Below are 19,242 nucleotides of genomic sequence, written 5' to 3' on the forward strand. Positions count from 1 at the left end.
AAAGCATTATATAATATCTTATTTAATCAAACAAAATACAATTTAAATAACTCTTTATCAAAATAATAAAATGATGTACTATTAATTTTTAAAATTTATTTTTTAAAAAAAGCAATTAGTTAATTATTTATATTTTTATATTTTCATAACATATATGTTTATTTTTTTGTTAAATTCTTAATTAATAAAAAAAAGCCATTTTTGCCTTTATTGTTGTTGTTATTGAATTTCTGAACAAAAAAATAAAAAATATAAAATATAAACAAATAATAAATAGAAAAGACATCACAAGAAATCATATAAAATAATAAATTTAAAAATATTTTAATTAAAATCATCAAAAAAGTTATCAAATAATATTAAATTTATTTATTTAATTTATATATAAAGTTTGATATTTTCTATTTAGATAAGTAGACGTATATTAAAAATTTTAATCAAAAATTGAAATGGAATATGATATATTCTCAAAATATAAATAAAATACCAAATTTTACAAATAAATAATAATAAAAATTTTGCTTTAAATAATATTTAGAAAGTAACTATTTAATGTATATTTTTATTTATTAATTTTTATGGGAAAATAAAGAGCTAATTAAATATTTATTTTAAAAAATAAAGGAAATTAAAAATATTATAATTGATAAATGATATAATAGTATTTTATAAATGCACTTAAATGTAAACAATATAATATATAAAATATATAAACATTTTAAATATTAACTTATTCATTATTTTTTTAATATTTTTTTATAAAAATTCCATCAATAAAAAAAGCTGATATATTATTTAATAATGCCACCTTTTTTTGTTACTAATATTGTTTTTAAATTAAAAAAACAGAAAAATAAAAAATATATAAGTAAGTAATATATATTATAAAAATATTTTAATAATTTTTATTTATATTTATGATTTGTATCAATTTGTATTATAATAAGTTTTTTTTTATATTTTTTCTGATTTATATCAATTTGCATTAGTATTTGTTTATGTTATTCTTGCAGAAAATGTAGTAGAATTATTTATTAGACTAGAATTTTAAAATTAAGAATTAATTTCTTTTTCAAAATAATATGCTGAAAATAGTTCTTTTAAAAAATAAAAATAATAAAATTAAAAGAAAAACCTTAAATCGAATTCCTTCGTAAAAGTAAATGATTTTATTTTAATAACTCAGGATTTGATTCTTATTTTAATAAAGATTATTTTTAATCATAATTATCAGTTTACTTTTTGTATACAAATTAAATTAAATATATATATATATATATATATATATATATTTAAAAGATAGAATTTACAATTGGTTTATAAGGAGGAATTAATTATTTATTTAATAATTTTTACCAAGGAAAATCTTTTAGCCAAGGATGTTCTTTAACTTCATCTGGCCCATTAACTCCTAATCTATTTAAAGGCTTTCTTTAGATAAGCTTTTTTATTTTTTGTTTAACAAAAGCATTAGATATATATATATATATATATTATTAATTATTTATAAAAATAATATATTTTACTTTATTTACAAAATCTGCAGATTCAAAAGACCAATCAGGTGGTATTTCCTCTTTTTTAATTTTCACTTATCTAGCGATTATTTAATCTCTTATTTCTTTTCTACTTCTTCCTAAATAAGGTCTCTTAATTTTTGAATGTATTTTTTTTTTTTTTTTAATTTTACTTTTCCGAACATGCATTCATAGGTAATTACACCCATAGCGTAATAATCAACAGAAACTCTTATTTTTAATAATATAAAAATTATGAATATATTTTTAAATAAATATACCCATGAGCTTATCTACACATTACTTCTGGTGCTTATTTTAAAATTATTTATATTTTTTATATTATATATTAAAATATATAATTACCCATATAACCTGGTGTTCCACTGGTATCTTATTAATTATCAGGTTTCCATACTCTTGCAACTCCTAAATCTGTTACTCTTAAATATCCTTATTAATCTAAAACTAAATTTTCAGGTTTTATATCTCTATGTATTATACTATTATTATGTAAATATTCTAAAGAAATCATTAAACAAGCTATAAAGAATTCTTTTTTTTAATTTTTTTTTTATTTTTATATATTTTATAATATTATATGACTTGTTTATTCTTCATTAAATTTTTGTTTTATTCCTAAATGGAATCTCAAATCGCCTCCTGTTAATAAATCCATTACTAAATACAATTTTTCAGAATCTTAAAATGCAGAAACAATATTAACTAGAAAACTTATTTATTGAAATATATAAAAAATATAAATAATACAAAAAAATTACGAATGTTATAAAGTTGTTAGTAAATGTTTTTCATTTAAAACTGAGTTAACACTTTTTTTAGATATAATTCTAAAATAAAAATAAAAGAAAAATTAATTATTAATAATTAATAAAATTATATTGAAATAATAATAATTCATTGAATTTACAAAATATTATTGTAAACAAAACAAAAAATATAAAAAACAAAAAGTTACTTCGCTTTTGACATTTCTTTTATTGCATAAAATTATTTAGTTTTTTTAAGTTCGACTTTCCATACCTAAAAAAACAATCTATACTTTGTTTTATATTTTTTAAATGATATAAATAACCTTTCCGAATCCTCCTCTTCCTATTATATGGTGAAAAACAAAATTGTTTGTCTAGATTTATTTGTTTGCTAAAAAAATAAAAAATAAATTATTTTAAGTTAAATCCTTTTTAATGGAAATAATTGAAATTTGATTAATTATTTTATATATCTTTTTATACTAATTTCATCTTAATTTGTATTAAAAGTATTCGCACAATTTCCCATTTGTACACTTTTTTTTTTTATTGCAAATATTTTTAATTAATTTGTTTATTTTTTAATATTGTATTAGTTTTTTTATTATAATTTGTATATTGAAATTAATATATATTTTAATTGTATTTTTTTTTTAAATAACTTTATTTTATTATAATTATAAATAATATTTATGTCAATATTTTTTATTGTAAATATTTTTAAAATAAACTGCCTGATTCAAAATTATTATAATATTTTTTTAAAAATTTTATTATATCTTACTTTTAGAAGGAAAAAACAAAAAACATTTACAAATCAATAATAAAGAAAAATTAAATGAAGAATAAAAATTAGCAACAAGACTTAGAAATATAAATATAAAATTAGAATTACTTTCGAATAAGTGAATCGTTTCCTCCAACATCTATCCAAAATCAAGAATATACAGCTCAAATACATTATATACTCCAAGAAATCGAAATAAGTAAAATAGACATTATAAAGGATATAAAAATTCGATAAATATAAAATCGAAACGATTTAGCTTAATTAAAAGAATTACATAACGAGTGGTTTCCAGTTTAATATGGTAATGATTTTTATAATAAAATCGAGTAAAATAAAGTAAAAAATATTGTAATAGAGCTTGATTTATAAATATTTGGAAAGGGGAAATATATAATAGGAGGACTTATATATAAATACAAAAGAACAAATATTAAGCATTATCAATGTAGCCTAAATTAATTATTTAAAGAAAAGTACAATATATATATAATGACTATTGGAGTCATAAACGAATTCAGAAATTAAAAATTAGCCTCAAAACTAATTGAAGAGTTAAAATAAGAAGCTAATAATAATAAAAAAGTTAAATATATAGCCCTTCATATGGTCTAATATAATAAAAGTGGTTATTTTTTTTATTTAAAAAATGGATTTTAATAAATTGATTATCTTAATTCTTATTACTTTATTGAAAATTAATATTTCGATGCCTATTTTTTTTGTCTTTATTTAAATGGATATTCCAAACCCATGTCTTTTTTAGAAAAGCTTAAGATTTTTTGTTCATAAATTGGATAATTACTAAGTAAAAATTCTAGAAGTTAAAATGAATTAAAATAAATTTGATTTTTTTAAAAATAAAATACAAAATAATTTATATTATTATTATTAATTTTTATTGTTAAATAAAAAAAAAAAAATTGTAAATTATACAGTATTTATTTTAAAAAAAAAATAACACTTAAAATACAAAAAATTAATAAAAAAATAAATGATGTATATAATTTAGAATAAAAGTAAAAACAAAACAAACAAAAAAGCAAATTTAGGCTACCTTTTTTTTTTTTTAAAAAAAAAAAAATATTCATTAATAGCCTTCTTCTTTTGTAAAAACTTTATAAAAAAGTTAAAGTAATTATCTTTTCGAACAAGGCTTTTCCAATACATCAAAAAATCCATTTTATATACACTAAATCTTGAATTCCTTATTACAATATCCTGAATAACATACTAAAATCACATTTTAGTCAATAAGTTTTATTTTTTTACATAATTCAATCCCATTTATATCTGGCATTTCATAATCTATGATAACTAAATCAAATTTTTTAGTATTTTATTTTAAAACTTATAGCCCAGTAATAGGTTAATTATATGTAAAAATATTATAATGTGGGCAGTTTAAGAAAAACATTTATATAGTTTATAAAATATAACTATTATCGTCAATAAACATAATATTTTTTTTCAAAATCTTCTTATCTGCCCTAACCAAATCTTAATTTACCAAATTCACATTTCTCTTTGATAATTGTCTCTAAGTTCTTCTTTATTTGTAAAAATCTTCACATTTAAACTCTAAATCAAGTCCGTTTTTATAAATCCCAATACAAGGAATATAAAGAATAAAGGCAGTTCCCTTATTTTCCTCTGAATAAAAAACTATATCTCCTTTTAGTAAATTTGCTATTGTTTTGCAAGAATAAAGCCCAACTCCTGATCCTCCATAATCTTTCGAAATTCCTAAATTCGCCTATTAGTATAATTAAAAAATATTATTTTATTCATTTTCTTTCATTCCAATACCTGTATCAATAACTTCGATTTTCAAAAAACCTTAAATATGCTTATTTTCCTAAAAACAACCTCCAAAAACAAACTCTCTGATAAACGGGTGAATATTCTGTTATTTTTTGGAAAAAATTTAGTAATATTTATGTCCTAGTTTTTCAAGTTTATGGGTTTTTTTTGTATTGGAAATATTAGTGGAAGTATTAGTTTATTTCAATAAAGTATTTTCTTTATTATTTTTGTAATTTACTTCAGAAAAAGTTTTTATTTAATGGAAAGAATTGGGAGTCTATTTCTAGTCTGTCATTAATTATTATTAATCAAAATTTTTTTCGTTTAAATATGAACAAGAAAGAAGACTATTTTCATCTATATCTTCTTCTAAAGAAAATATAGATGAAGTACTAAATGGATTTTCTATAAAATATTTAAATTTATCAAATTAATCAGTTATTTTGGTTAGTTTATTTTTTTATTCTAATAATTTTTCTTATTCCTAAAAACTTAAAATTAATTTTATTGAGCCTTTTTATGTAAATTTACATGCATTTAAAAATAAATTCTATAAAACTTAAGTTATTTCATTTTTGGGAATATTTAGAAAAGGTGGAATTGTAGATTAAACGAAAAGTTAGTAATCTACTTGATTTTTATTTTCTATTATTGCGGAATTATTTATCCAAAATTATTCTAAAAATTTATTTAGATCTACATCTTCATATATTATATCGTCCACATAATTATATTGCTATTTTTCTAATATATTATGAAAAACATTCAATGCCTTGTTTATTTATTCGTTTAATTAATTTATTCCATCCTATATTATATCATAGAAATCGAATTAGATCAACTTTAATTAATTTTTATGTAATTAAAATGTAGATTATATTTGGGATAATGGATTACGTAAATCGTGAATTATTAATGGGATATAATTTAAAACGTTTTAGTATTATTATTAAGTTAACATTTAAATTTTATTTATTTTTTTAAGATTTTTTTGTTTTGTATTTCTATTTGTATTCTAATATATGTAAAAGAAAAAATTTTTAATTTATTTTAAGAAGTAATATTATTTTTATTTAATTATTATTTTCTTTGATTTTTTTTAACTTTCTTTATTGTATTATTAAAACAAATATATATATTTGCTATTTTTACTTTTAAATGTTTTTTGTCTATTATCTGTAAACAATTCTTTTCATCTTAGTTTTAAAATTTAATTTTATCTGAATTTAACAAAATTAATTAATAATAATTAAATCTAAAAATAAATTAAATAATTAATATAAATTATTAATTTAAAATATTTTAAAATTAAAATATATTTAAATATATATTATAATATACTATTATAAAATAACAGAAATTACGAAAATAAAAGAATATTTAATTTATTACAAATCATAAATAAAATAAATTAAAGATATTTAAAATTATAATAAAAAAAAAAGAAAATGAGAAAATGTATAATAAATATAAAAAAATGATAAAAATATAAATTGAATAAAAAAAAAATCTTAAAAAATATAAACAATAATATTTAATATAAAAATTATATATGTTTATTGTTTAAAATAAAAAAAAATATAAAAAATTAATAAAAAGAGGTAAAGTTAACGCTTTCACATATTTTAATCATTATTATTATTTAATGAATTTTGTATTTACATTTAAAGCATTCCAGCTAGTCTATCCTTAATATTAAAATCAAGACCTAAAAAAATTAAAAAAAATAAAAAAAAATATAATAAAAAAAACCATGTTATTAAATAAAATTAATTGCTAATTGTTCAGGTTAATCGCCTTCATAAACAATAATCCTTTCAGTTTAATCTGCTCCTAAATTAATATCAACATAAAGAAGAGGATTTTATTAGTTAAAAAGTTAATATTATAAATCCTATTCATCAATCTAATTATTATAATCTTATTATTAATATTATTATTATTATTATTATATTATTAATATTATTATTATTATTATTTATCCATCTAATCCTAAATCATTTATTTTAGATTATTTTATCCAAATTCAGGAGAAACTTAATCCATATTGTCAACTATTTTATTTATTAATTATCTTAAATATTTTTTATTATAAATATATTACTTTATTATAATTCATCTTTACTATTTAATATTTAAACACTATGTGTATTACTAAATCCATAATCATTAGTTTATTTACCAATATATTATTTCTAAGTACCAATAAAAGGTCTTTTTAAATGTACTGGAGTATATTATTATATATTTTTTTAAATAAAATCTTATGTTTTCACAGGACTTTTTTACTAATAAAGAATTTCTCCTCTACAAGTCATTTATTAGAAATTTTATTTATCTTAATAAGCTTTTCTTAATCTTTCTATAGTTTCGTCTTTATTTTTTATATAAAGATTCTATTCACCTTATTTTATTAAAAAACATTATTTATATAAATATATATATAAAATAAAAACTATTAAAATTATTATTTTTTATTTTATTAGAAATTCCTATATCAGGAGAAAAAGTACACTAATCGCAGTATTTTTCATATTCAATTTCATAAGTTTACTTATCCCTCAACATTGACATTGGTTTAGCTAAATTATAAAGATCCAAATACCTTTTATTTTTTGTTTCTTATTCTAAAATATGATCAAAGTTATTAAAAACATCTTTTTTTGAATTAACTAAACAGGAAAAAATTTAAGGAGAAAAAGTACATTCTTGTAATTCCAATTATTCTTTTGAAGCTTTTATTTCTTGATGTTTTTTTTACTATTCTTTATTCTAACTATACAAATGTTCAACGTGTTTTAGTTGTTCTTCTAAAGTTTTTTCTTTTTTATAATCTTACTAAGTCTAAGTACAAAAGTATTTTTATTTTTGTTTTTCGCAATGTAGTTTGTTATTATATAATGGATAATAAGTTTCTTAAATTTATATAATTTCTTATTAATTTAATATAAGATTATTTTCTGAATCAAAACTACCAACATTGATATATTTTTTTCTTTAGGAAACCCATAGTTTTAAATTGTCATTTAATTCTTAATTTTTAAAATTATTATTATTATTTTTATTATTATTATTATTATTATTATTATTATTATTATTATTATTATTATTATTATTAATATATGTTTTATTACCTTCTTCTTTATTATAAATATTTTCTTCTTATTTATAATCTAAAATACTTATTCTTTCTTCAACTTCTTTTTGCATTTTAATATAACTTTATCTAGCTAAATTATTTTAGGCTTACAACTTCAATTTTTCCATTTCTTCTACAATGGCTCCGTCTACATCTCTTAAAAGTGGAAATGCAACATCTTTTGAGAAATTTAACAAAAGATCATTTTCTTAACCTTTTATAAATTTTGGTAATTCAACATCAAGTCCCATAATAGCATAAATAAAAAGCAATAAATTCCTATAAGTACATTTATTCTCATTTCCATGCAAAGTTATCCAAATATCATTCAATAAAGATCTTTCTGTAACAAAGTTTTAGCTTTCAACTTTATCAGTAAAACTAACAAGTCCCATATATTTAAGAATTTCAGAAAATCTATTTTTTAAAAAATATATAAATGTTAATATAATTATATAATTACTAAATATAATCTAAAATATATTATTATTTATCAATATCATGTATAATTATATTAACTATATTTTAATATTCTTTTATTATTTTTTAAGCAACATTAATCTAAGAATTTTTCGAACAATAAGTAATATTTTATTTTTTTTATTTATTATCATCATTTAATGAATTATGTGAATTTTATTTTGCTTAGATAAAAATTTTCCCTTCCCTTTTTGACTATTATTTTTATTTTCCTAATATATAAAGTCTTTCAATTGTTTAATGATTCTACTTATAATTCTTTTAATTTTATTTCTAATTATTTTAATCAGTATCTTCATTCTTCGTTTCTTTGTTTTTCTTAATTTAATGCAAATCAAAAAGTCTTTTATATACTGGTTAATGATTTCCTTTTTTTCCCTAATTTTTTTATTTTTTAGATATATTTACCACCTCAGAAAATAATAAAACAGACGGCTAATAAGTACATTCTTTTATTTCATTTTTTTCTAAAAAAAGTTTCATTTTTTCTACTTTTTCATCTTTTTTTTTCAAAAAAACCTCCTATTATTCTAAAAACTAATCCAAACTTCGTAAATTATTTTTTTGTTTTTTTTTCCAATTTAAGGCTAAAAAGTACATTCTTGTAATTCTTTTTATTCATAAAAATCCATTGTTAATTAATTTCTGATTTCCTTCTCTTTTCCTTTTTCTAATAATCTATCTACTACATTTTATTAATCTTATTTTTACTGACTCTTTTTTTATTTGAATATAAGATTTCGTTAATTATTTATTATTTTCGAGAATCTTATTTATTCCAACTCTCCATTGTAGTCCCAAAAGTGTTATTTAAATTATTATTTTTTTGTATTCTTTTCACCTATTCTTGAATATATCGCTGTCTTTGGGCTAATTCATCTTATTCATTGAGTTTTTCTTACTCTAATTCATCTTCTTGTTATAATTATTTGGATTAGTTTACACTAAAGCTACCTGAAAACATCGGGGATTATTCATTTTGATAATTTTTGTGTTACTTAATGCGATCTAAATTGTCTATTTATTTAGATTCTAAAATTTCTATATTATTTTCGTTTAAGGAAGATTCTTAGATGCTTTAATTTTAGTTTTATTATAATACTTATTTAGACTATTCTTAACCCATATTTTTTTATTTATTTTATTTTTTATTATTTTTATTTTTAGTGAATAAATATTTTATATTAATTAATTATTTTTATTAATACTTTATTTTTATATTTTTTAATAGATTTAAATTAATTTTATTTTATTATTTTATATTGTTTAATTTAATTTTATTTTATTAAATTTATAAAAAAAAAAATTTCAATTATTTAATTATTCATTATAAACATTAAATTTTTCATAATACTATAAATTTTATTTTTCTTCTTTTTTTATATTATTTATAATATTTTCGATTTTAAAAAATTCATCATTATTATCAATATAATCTTAATATTTTTCTTAAAAAATATTATTATCATTATTTTAAAAATTATTTATATTTTTTTTTTTAAATTATTTTTTATATTCAAAATCTTCTTTTTCCAAAAAAAAATCATTTTATTTTTCTTCTTTGCTTAATAATTCTTCATACTTATTAATTTAATCTTATGTAAAATTAATATTTAAAATTTAACGTAAATAGTTATTTTCTAATTATAATTAATTTATATATTCGATATTTTCTTAAAATTCCTAAATTTAATCCTAAACTACTTCCTTTATATTTATTATCAAACCTTAATATTTATTTTTCCAAAATATAATTTATTTTTATAAAAATTAAATTTATTTCTATTTATTTAAATAACAAAAAAAATAAAATAAAAAAAAAATACTTCCTTTTATTAATTAATTTACACTTATTTTGAAAACTCTAATTTTAATAAATTATATGTTTAATTTATTATAGTTTATTATTCTTTTATTTTTTTCTATAAAACTTTAATAACCTTTAAACTATCCTAAAAGTTATTATATATAATATGATTATCTTTACATTATATATCAATAGTTTCTTTCATCCATTTTATATACATTTTATCAAAGGTTTTATTAATCTATTGTTCATTCGAAAATTAAAAAAAAAAATCCTTTTAATTTCTTATTTAAAATACTTAACTACTTGTTTATAATATTTATTAATTTTATAATGCATTTCTGACTTTTTATAATTCTTTTATAAAACTATAACTCTACATAATTTATTTAACTGTTTATTTTTTTTAAATATTCAATTTAATTTTAATTAAAACATAAAATACAATAATAATAATTAAAATTTATTCAATTTTTTTATTTATATTTAAAAAAATAATGTCCTTAAGAATCTGGATTATCATAAATTAACTATTTATCAAAAAATTAATCAATAAAGGTATAAGCTTATTTAATTTTCTAATTAAAAAATCTCCATTCATCAACTTTAACAAATCTATTTTTACATTTAACAAAGAAATTCTTCCTACAACTCTGAATAATCCATAAAGAACCCGGTAGAGCATTTTTATATTAATTCAACTATTCAATTTATTTTTAATTTGGTAAACTAATTTTATCCAAAATAACTTCTTTATCAACAAAAATAGTCCTCACAGAAACAAAGTTAGTTCCTTTAAAACATCTAAACCTATTATAAATTTCCACCTCATCAAATTAGCAATAATCTAAGAAACTATCTTAAACTTGAAATTTAGGAGCTTTAGAAACTTCACTTTCATTTTAATTAACAGCATTCTATTTATAAAAATTTAAATTTTATAAAATATTAACAAGACATTAACTTGCTATATTTAAACAAAAATATATAAAAAATATTTATTTTAAAAAAATAAAAAAATATACATAAATCAGATAACTTTTCACTTAATTCTGTATAAGTAAATTCTTCTGGAATTGAAATTTTACTTTATTTAAGTATTTTTCCAGCATCAAATTTTTATTTACTAATCTCAATAATTGAAACTCCAGTCTCCTTATCTCCATTTAACAAAGCTTATTAAATTGGAGAAGCGCCTCTATATTTGGGAAGTAAACTAGGATGAATAACAAACATTCCTTATTAGAAACAATCAATTATTTCATTTGGGATCATATATCCATATGAACATACTACCCCAATGTCAAATTTTGTATTTTCAAAAACACCGCTTTAAATAAATTCTTGCCATTCAATTTGAGTATTTTTGGATGTTTTACCTAATGGTTGGTATACTTATAGGTTGTTTTGTATTGCATATTATTATATAAGATTTTTATGTTTAGATTTTTATTCTGGGGGTTGATAATTTGTAACTAAATGAAGATTGGATGTTATTTTGGGATCAATTTTAGTATGTATGGTTTTGAAAGTTGCTAAAGGAAAATTGTCACTGCCAAAAAAAAGAATATTATATGTAAATTTTTATATTGGAATTTTTGATTTTTAGAACATTTTTTGATTTTAGATATGATTTTTTTTTTAAAAAAAAATATAAACTAATTGATTATTTATAAAAAAATAATATTTTTATTTTTTTACATAATTTTTTTTTATTCATTAAAAAAAAAAAAAAAAAAGTATATTATTTTGTGGTAAAATATTATATTTATAATTAAAAAAAAAAAATATTTAAAGCCACAAACAAACAAAAATTAATAATTCCATATAAATAAGCAAATTATTAAAAAAAAAAATAAGTAATAAAAAAAATATACATTAAATATAAAAAAAAAAATATCCCTTCATTACTTACAATCTAAAAAAAAAGAAAACCAATAAAAAAAAGAAAAAATGGATAAAATATATCACTTTAAAGGAAACTCTGCATAATAATCTCATTTAATACATTTAAATTAAGATCAAGTTGGCTTTTATTCAGAAGAAGAAGTAGAATCTCCTGTTTTAAGATAATAGCCATAAGTAGGAAAAAGGAACACATTTTAACAAAAACGTACATATTTAAAAATAATTTATTTTAATTTTTACAAAAAAAGCAATTGAATAAAAAGTTATCTAATTCTAACCACAGAATTAGCAATAATTTAAACCAGAAACAAGACAAAAAGGAATAACAGTAATAGAATCTGATATAAACTAAAGAAAAATAGCTTAATAAAGAGATAAACAAAAAGAATTAGATAATCATCCTTATAGACATTTGATTTTTTCCGAATAAATAAATGATGGTAAAAAAATAAATAAAAAAATATAAATAAAAAAAATAGAAACTTTTAAAAAGCACCTTTAATTAACCTATAGGGGATTAGTTTATGCTAAAAAATGCTTAAAAGGACCCTCTGATAAATTCATATAAACTAAAATGGTAACAGTAAAAGACGCAAAAGGTAAAATAAAAAATTCTACTAATTAGGCATTTTTTTTAAAAAAATAATTAAAATAAAAAAGTTCCAAAAGGAAGAACTCTCTTACTTGATTTAGACGAGACACTAATACATAGTTGTGGTTTGAGAGAAAATCCTGATCATGTAATAAATGCATATGAAAACGGATAAAGTGTAATTTTTCTTAAAAAAAAAAATATTTAAAAATAATTAAATCATATAGAGTTATTAAATTGGATTCAGAGTAAGACCTTATTGTAAAGAATTTTTAGAAACAATGGTTTAATATTGGGATATTTATGTTTTTACAGCTTCATCTCCTTCTTATGCTTCGGCTATTGTCAAGTTTTTGGATTCTGAAGGAAAATATATTAATGGAATTTTGAATAGAAGTAATTGTATGGAAACTAAAAATGGGTTTTTTATTAAAGACCTAAGAATTCTTAAAGGTAAAGATCTTAAAAAAATGGTCATTGTAGATAATTTGGCTCATTCTTTTGGATTTTAAATTGAAAATGGAATACCTATTTTAGAGTGGTTTTAGGATAAAAAAGATACAGAATTAAAATGCTTAATGAATTATTTAATTGAAGCATCATAAGCAAATGATGTGAGATAATTTAATACTGAAAGACTTTAATTATCTTAATTAGCTGAATATAATTTTGAATAATTATGAAAAAATTAATTAATTTATTGATAAAATATAAAATTTATTTTATAATTATAAAAATAGTAAAGGTTAAAGTAAAAATTAAATAAATATTAATTAAAAAATAAGAAAAAAAGAAAAGAACTAATTTATATTATAAAGCTTATAATATCATCTTTTCTTTATTTTGTTAATATTTATTTTCTTTTATCCTTTTACTTTTTAATAATTTACTTTATATATAGTACAAACTCTAAATTTATTAAATTAATAAAAAATTATTAATCATATAATTCTATATATAAAATATATATAAAAAAAAATAACATAAAATTATATTAAATATATAATTACAAATAAAAATAAATTAATATTTCATTTTTAAACATAAAATCATATAAAATATTATTAATAATCATTATTACATATAAATTAAATAATTTTTAAATATGTTTTTTACTATTTTTTTTTATAATTATAAATAATAATTATATTATTTAATATTTTATTACATTATTAATGCTTTTTATATTTATATCAATCATAATTTTAAAAATATTTTATTTTTGATTTTATTTATAAAATATATATTGAAAAAACATTATAAATATAAAATTAATGATATGAATTAAAAAATCTAATAATATATTATTAAATAGGATATTAATTATTTAAATGCTTAATATAATTAAGTGAATATTAAAGTAATTTCGGATACTAATTTTTAGTGATAATTTATTTTCATTAAAAAAAAATACGAGCTTATAATAATCATAAGATTCGCTGTCACAAGGTCAAAAAGAATTACCTTTTTTTCTATTAATTACCCAGAAGATACTTATATATATTAAAGCACTAAACTTCTTTTTAAATCAATCACTATTCTAGTTATAAACCTAATTGTGAGTAAAACCTATATATTAATAACTTAAGTCAAAATAATGATTATTATATAGATAATATCTATGACTAAAAGGCTTTTTTACTTAAAAATATTAATAATGCATAAATAATAGTACCAAAAATAACACTCGATTTAAGAGTGAGTTAAAAATGGACTTTTAATTTTTCGAAACTATAAAAGACTTTAAATATAGCTTTACTGGTTAATAAAAGAATTACTATAGATAAAAAACCACAAACACAAAGAAAAGATACATATTCTTTTAAGAAGTATTATATTTTCTTGGGTTTAAAAGAAGAAATTTATATAAAATAATTTTTATGTTTTAGAATAAAATATTTTATTAATATAAAAATGACAAAAGATTTATATTTAAGAATAAACAATATTTATATATTTTATAAATATATTTATTATAAATATATATATAATAAAATATATATTATTTTAATTAAATAAAAAAAAAATATTTTAAAATAAATTTAAAATTTAAGATTTTTTTAAAAAAAGTAAAAAAATAATGTGAATATAAAATTTTGATTGTAATTTTTAAATATTTAATATAAGAATAATTTTATTATATTAAAGATAATATAATTTTTAATATAAAAAAATTTATATAAATGTATAATTGAGTTTTAAATTATTTAAACTATTTTTTAAAAAATATTTAATATAATTAAATCAAAAATTATAATTAATATATTATAAATCTTTAAAAAAGCTAATTTTAAAAAATTAAATTAAATTGTATTATGATTTTTATATTAATTTTTTTAATTAATAATATAAAAATTTATTTATTTATAATTAATATACAAATAATAAATATTTATGATATTTATATTAATTTTGTTATTTTTTGTTCTTCTCTTTATATATCTATTATTTAATTTAATAATATTACCATATAGAAGATATAAATCATATTTAAAATATGGAAAGGGTTAATTTTTTCCTTTGTTAGGCACTTTTTACTTTTAATAGTAATCCTTATAAAAATACAAAAATTGTTTATATCATCACCAACATGTATTTGATGATGGAAATCAACCTAAAATTTTAGTTGAGAACATAAGTAATAGAGTCATTTTATTATTATTAGATATTGATTTAATTAAAGAATTCTATAAATAATAGTCTAGAACATATGAAAAATATAAATTTCCATTAGAACCATTGAAATTAATACTCTAATCTTTTGCATTTGTATAATATGATCAATGGAAAGAATAAAGGTAAATATACTCTGGTTATTTCAACTTTGATTATCTTCAAAAAAGAGTTCCAAATATGAAAGAGTAGACTATAAATCTTTTTAAATAAATAATTTAAAACAATTAATTATAAAAACAAGATGTTATTCACTTAATTACAAAAATAACTTCTAAAGTAATAATTCATAGTTTGGTAAGTAAAAATGCAGATAATTAGCTTTTTTATGGAATAACTTTGTCAGATTCAATAATATATTTTTTCCTTAAATTTTACTAATAGATTAAAACTCCATAATATATACTTTTCGGAATTAAATATTTTGATCTAGGTTTAACTAAACAAGATAGAATTTTTAATAAACAAATAAGTGAATTTGAATAATTATTTAAATAAATAATAACAGAAAGGATATAAGAAGAAAAACTTTAGAATAAGAAGGAAAGAATAGTGAAAAGGAAGATATTATAAATTATTTAATAAAAAATAAACTCCTTGAAAAAATCGATATTCAAAATATTGCTTAAGATTTTATCGCATTCTATATAGCAGGTATTGAAACTACAAGCCATTTAACTGGAATGATTATTTATTATTTAACTTAATATAAAGAAGTTAAAGAAAAACTTATAAAAGAAATAAATGGAGCATAATTTGAATAAATTTAAACTCTAGTCTATTTAAATGCCGTAATAAAAGAATGTTTAAGATTTTATACGTCAGCTAATTAACTTGGTTATAGAGAAGCAACAAAGGATCATTATTTATAAAATATTTTTATTCCAAAAGGAACTTTAGTCACACCTTTAATTATTGGTATCCATAGAAATCCATTATATTATGAAAATCCTCATGTATTTGATCCTGAAAGATGGTTAAAAGATATAAAATATCCTCCATATTCATATATTCCTTTTAGTGCTGGTAAAAGAAATTGCCTTGGATAACATATGGCTAGTATTGAAGCAAAAATAATATTATATTATTTTTTAAAAACATTTGATTTTGAATGTGATGAAGGATTTGAATTAAAAATGTAAAATAGTTTTTTATATCACCCATTAGATCCACTATAAATAAACTTAAAAGTTAAAAATAATGAATTTATTTGAGTTTTTTAAAATATTAATTGATTTTTTATATTTTATGATTGTTTTATTCAATAATATTTTATTTAAATATAATTTTATTTAATTATAAATTGATATATTATATTTATTATTTTTTATTAAAGGATTAATAATTTAATTTATTTTAATTATAAATACTTTTACAAAATCTATTTATTTATGCATATTATTCAAAATTTTAAAATTATCGGATATTTTTTTTTTTTTTTTTTTTTCTCTTATTAAGAAAATATATAATTTTACATTTAATTTTATATTAAGATTAAAAATTTATATCCATATTTATATATATATTACTTTAGTATTAAATTATTTTAAATTTATATATATATATTTTTTTTTTAATAATCTTATTTTTGCTTCTTATCTATTTTACTTGATTATATTTGTATATTTTTTTCAATTAAATGATTGATCACATCTTATATTTTTGTTATAAGTATTTAAAACAAAATAAAAAATAAAAAAATAGTAAAACCTTATAAACAAAAATAATAATAATATCTATTTATTATATATATATGTTAGACTATTACTTTTTTAATTAATTTTTTTTAAAAATAATAAATAAGAAATATATATTTCTTTTAATTTATTAAAAAAATTATTTAGCTTTTTTAGAATCTCCATAGAAAAAAATTAAAAATATCATTTTAATAATTAATTTTTTTCTGAACCAGTATTTTATAATTATCAATAGGTATTATTAAGTTTTTTTTAAAAAAAATTAAAAACAAAATAAAATAATTTATTTTTAAAAAAATATATATATATAATATAGATTCTTTATAAGTAATAGATTTTTTAAATTTTATATATAATTTTTGTTTTGAATACTTTTTTTTTTAATTTTAAATTTTTATTTTAATTTAAAAAAAATTAAATTAGTATGCTATTAATACAATATTTTAAAAATATTATTATAAATTTACCAAATAAGAAAAGGTGGTGGATATTTTACTTTTTAATATTTTTTTATTTTTTTTAGATTTTTTTTAAAATAAATCTAATAACAAAAAAAAAAACGAGAAAGTAAATGTATTAATCTTCTTTCTATGTTTAATTGAGTTTTTAAATATAAATAAAGAAATAAAGAAAAAAAAAAAACAATGCCAAAAATTAATATTTAAAAATTACAGTTTCATATTTTATTTTAAATCTTCAGAAATGCTACATTCATTTTTCTTCTTTCTTTTAAATCTACAATTAATATTAAAAAATAAATATAAATAATTTATTTAAATAAAACTTAAATAAAATAAAATAAATTAAATTCAAAAATATTAATCAAAAAAAAAAAAAAAAAAAAAAAAACATGAGCAGCTAAAGTAGCGAAAGTGAGGCAGATGAACCAACGCAAGTATCTTTAAAAACTTAGAGAAAAGGAATTTTACCTACTCCTTAAGATTAAAATAAGCCTGGTTAAGCTATAATAAAAACAACTGTTGTAGTTCCAAATGCGCCTAAAATCGATAAAAAGCTTCCAAATTAACCAAGATAAAGTTGGAGAAGTGGTACAAATGGTTTATTAGAATTATTTGCAGCAAAAGATGAAGAAATAGATTATTGGAAAAGTATGTGTGAATAATAAGAGTATACAATTACTGAATAAATATAATTAATGGAAAATGATAAAAAAATTTAGAAATTTAAAAATAGGAAGAATTTGAAAATTTAAGAAAAATGTATTTTGTTATTTAATTTTAAATATTAACAAAAAATATATAAAAAAGATTAGACCAAACAAATGCAGAAAAGGAATAAAAAGAAAAAGAATTATAAGAAACCCTTTAAGAATTAGAAAAAAATAAAAATTAAGTAGAAGATTTATAAAATTTGAAAATTTAATATGAATTAGATTAAGAAAATTTTAAAAAAGAATAAAAAGAAATTAAAAAATAATAAGAATAATTACAAAAAGGTTATTAATAAAATATTGAAGAAAAAGAAAGAATTTAATAAGCGTAAAAAAATATTTGATAGTTTATCGATAATATATATATTTAAATATTTAAAAAAAAATACAGAAAAAATGAATTATAATAACTTTTAAGTGAAAAGGAAAATGAACTTGATTAATTTAAAAAAAGGTATTTTTTTTTTTAAAAAAAAAAAAATAGATTATAAAAAATATTATATAATTAATTAAAAGTAAATATATTGATGATTAGTAAAAAGAAAGTGAATTAAACCAATTAAATTAATTAGGATAATAAAAAGATTAAAAAGTTCAAGAATTAAATTAAGATGTTTAAAAAAAAAACATGGAAATTAATAATCTTAAGAAAAAGTATAATTAAAATATTTATTTTTAGATTTATATTAAATTTTTTTAAATATAAAAAAAGCATTGATGATATTAAAATGGAAAATGAAAAAAATATTTAAGATTTACAAAAATAAAATGAAGAAGCAAAAAAGCAATTTAATATTTAAAAATAAGAATTTTAAATGGAAACAGCCAAAAAACAAGATATAATTGATCAAATGAAACAATAGTAAAATATATAAATAAATATATATATATG

At 16.8% G+C, this 19,242-nt stretch overlaps 6 protein-coding genes across 6 annotated transcripts, besides 23 other annotated features; 3 read left to right on the forward strand and 3 right to left on the reverse strand. All coding sequences in view use genetic code 6, as the record gives it.

Moving 5' to 3' along the window:
- Positions 1-975: 975 nt before the first annotated feature.
- Positions 976-2,819, reverse strand: IMG5_196490 (protein kinase domain protein; the record flags this gene model as incomplete). The annotated part of the gene is made up of 9 exons (XM_004024214.1): positions 976-1,097; positions 1,136-1,238; positions 1,311-1,442; positions 1,527-1,649; positions 1,691-1,748; positions 1,799-1,829; positions 1,884-2,072; positions 2,124-2,368; positions 2,497-2,819. The coding sequence occupies 9 exons, from the start codon at positions 2,817-2,819 to the stop codon at positions 976-978; spliced, it is 1,326 nt and encodes a 441-aa protein (XP_004024263.1).
- Positions 1,263-1,292: a microsatellite.
- Positions 2,820-6,175: 3,356 nt separating the features above from the next.
- Positions 6,176-6,207: a microsatellite.
- Positions 6,191-6,232: a microsatellite.
- A 104-nt stretch (positions 6,233-6,336) lies between these two features.
- Positions 6,337-6,376: a microsatellite.
- A 217-nt stretch (positions 6,377-6,593) lies between these two features.
- Positions 6,594-6,632: a microsatellite.
- A 160-nt stretch (positions 6,633-6,792) lies between these two features.
- Positions 6,793-6,865: a microsatellite.
- Positions 6,805-6,862: a microsatellite.
- Positions 6,866-7,671: 806 nt separating the features above from the next.
- On the reverse strand, positions 7,672-8,273 carry IMG5_196500 (hypothetical protein; the record flags this gene model as incomplete). Its single annotated transcript, XM_004024215.1, has 2 exons — positions 7,672-7,727; positions 8,018-8,273. The coding sequence occupies 2 exons, from the start codon at positions 8,271-8,273 to the stop codon at positions 7,672-7,674; spliced, it is 312 nt and encodes a 103-aa protein (XP_004024264.1).
- Positions 7,791-7,835: a microsatellite.
- Positions 7,929-8,001: a microsatellite.
- Positions 8,274-8,893: 620 nt separating the features above from the next.
- IMG5_196510 (hypothetical protein) lies at positions 8,894-9,547 on the forward strand (the record flags this gene model as incomplete). Its single annotated transcript, XM_004024216.1, has 1 exon — positions 8,894-9,547. A coding segment is annotated over one exon (459 nt), but the record flags the coding sequence as incomplete, so codon positions are not given.
- An 80-nt stretch (positions 9,548-9,627) lies between these two features.
- Positions 9,628-9,665: a microsatellite.
- Positions 9,628-9,667: a microsatellite.
- Positions 9,631-9,667: a microsatellite.
- Positions 9,660-9,721: a microsatellite.
- A 35-nt stretch (positions 9,722-9,756) lies between these two features.
- Positions 9,757-9,796: a microsatellite.
- Positions 9,797-9,955: 159 nt separating this feature from the next.
- Positions 9,956-9,998: a microsatellite.
- Positions 9,999-10,230: 232 nt separating this feature from the next.
- Positions 10,231-10,284: a microsatellite.
- Positions 10,285-10,294: 10 nt separating this feature from the next.
- Positions 10,295-10,327: a microsatellite.
- A 449-nt stretch (positions 10,328-10,776) lies between these two features.
- Positions 10,777-11,923, reverse strand: IMG5_196520 (methionyl-tRNA formyltransferase, putative; the record flags this gene model as incomplete). The annotated part of the gene is made up of 2 exons (XM_004024217.1): positions 10,777-11,276; positions 11,335-11,923. The coding sequence occupies 2 exons, from the start codon at positions 11,921-11,923 to the stop codon at positions 10,777-10,779; spliced, it is 1,089 nt and encodes a 362-aa protein (XP_004024266.1).
- A 312-nt stretch (positions 11,924-12,235) lies between these two features.
- IMG5_196530 (NLI interacting factor-like phosphatase family protein, putative) lies at positions 12,236-13,492 on the forward strand (the record flags this gene model as incomplete). The annotated part of the gene is made up of 5 exons (XM_004024218.1): positions 12,236-12,422; positions 12,466-12,657; positions 12,697-12,816; positions 12,878-12,987; positions 13,037-13,492. The coding sequence occupies exons 1-5, from the start codon at positions 12,263-12,265 to the stop codon at positions 13,490-13,492; spliced, it is 1,038 nt and encodes a 345-aa protein (XP_004024267.1). The 5' UTR covers positions 12,236-12,262.
- Positions 12,659-12,692: a microsatellite.
- Positions 12,660-12,693: a microsatellite.
- Positions 13,493-14,759: 1,267 nt separating the features above from the next.
- Positions 14,760-14,815: a microsatellite.
- An 847-nt stretch (positions 14,816-15,662) lies between these two features.
- Positions 15,663-16,696, forward strand: IMG5_196540 (hypothetical protein; the record flags this gene model as incomplete). Its single annotated transcript, XM_004024219.1, has 2 exons — positions 15,663-15,670; positions 15,991-16,696. The coding sequence occupies 2 exons, from the start codon at positions 15,663-15,665 to the stop codon at positions 16,694-16,696; spliced, it is 714 nt and encodes a 237-aa protein (XP_004024268.1).
- A 55-nt stretch (positions 16,697-16,751) lies between these two features.
- Positions 16,752-16,784: a microsatellite.
- An 891-nt stretch (positions 16,785-17,675) lies between these two features.
- Positions 17,676-17,713: a microsatellite.
- A 290-nt stretch (positions 17,714-18,003) lies between these two features.
- Positions 18,004-18,028: a microsatellite.
- Positions 18,029-19,242: the final 1,214 nt, after the last annotated feature.

Source organism: Ichthyophthirius multifiliis (genome assembly GCF_000220395.1).
Source record: "Ichthyophthirius multifiliis unplaced genomic scaffold scaff_1120509251400, whole genome shotgun sequence".
Classification (NCBI taxonomy): Eukaryota; Ciliophora; class Oligohymenophorea; order Hymenostomatida; genus Ichthyophthirius; species Ichthyophthirius multifiliis.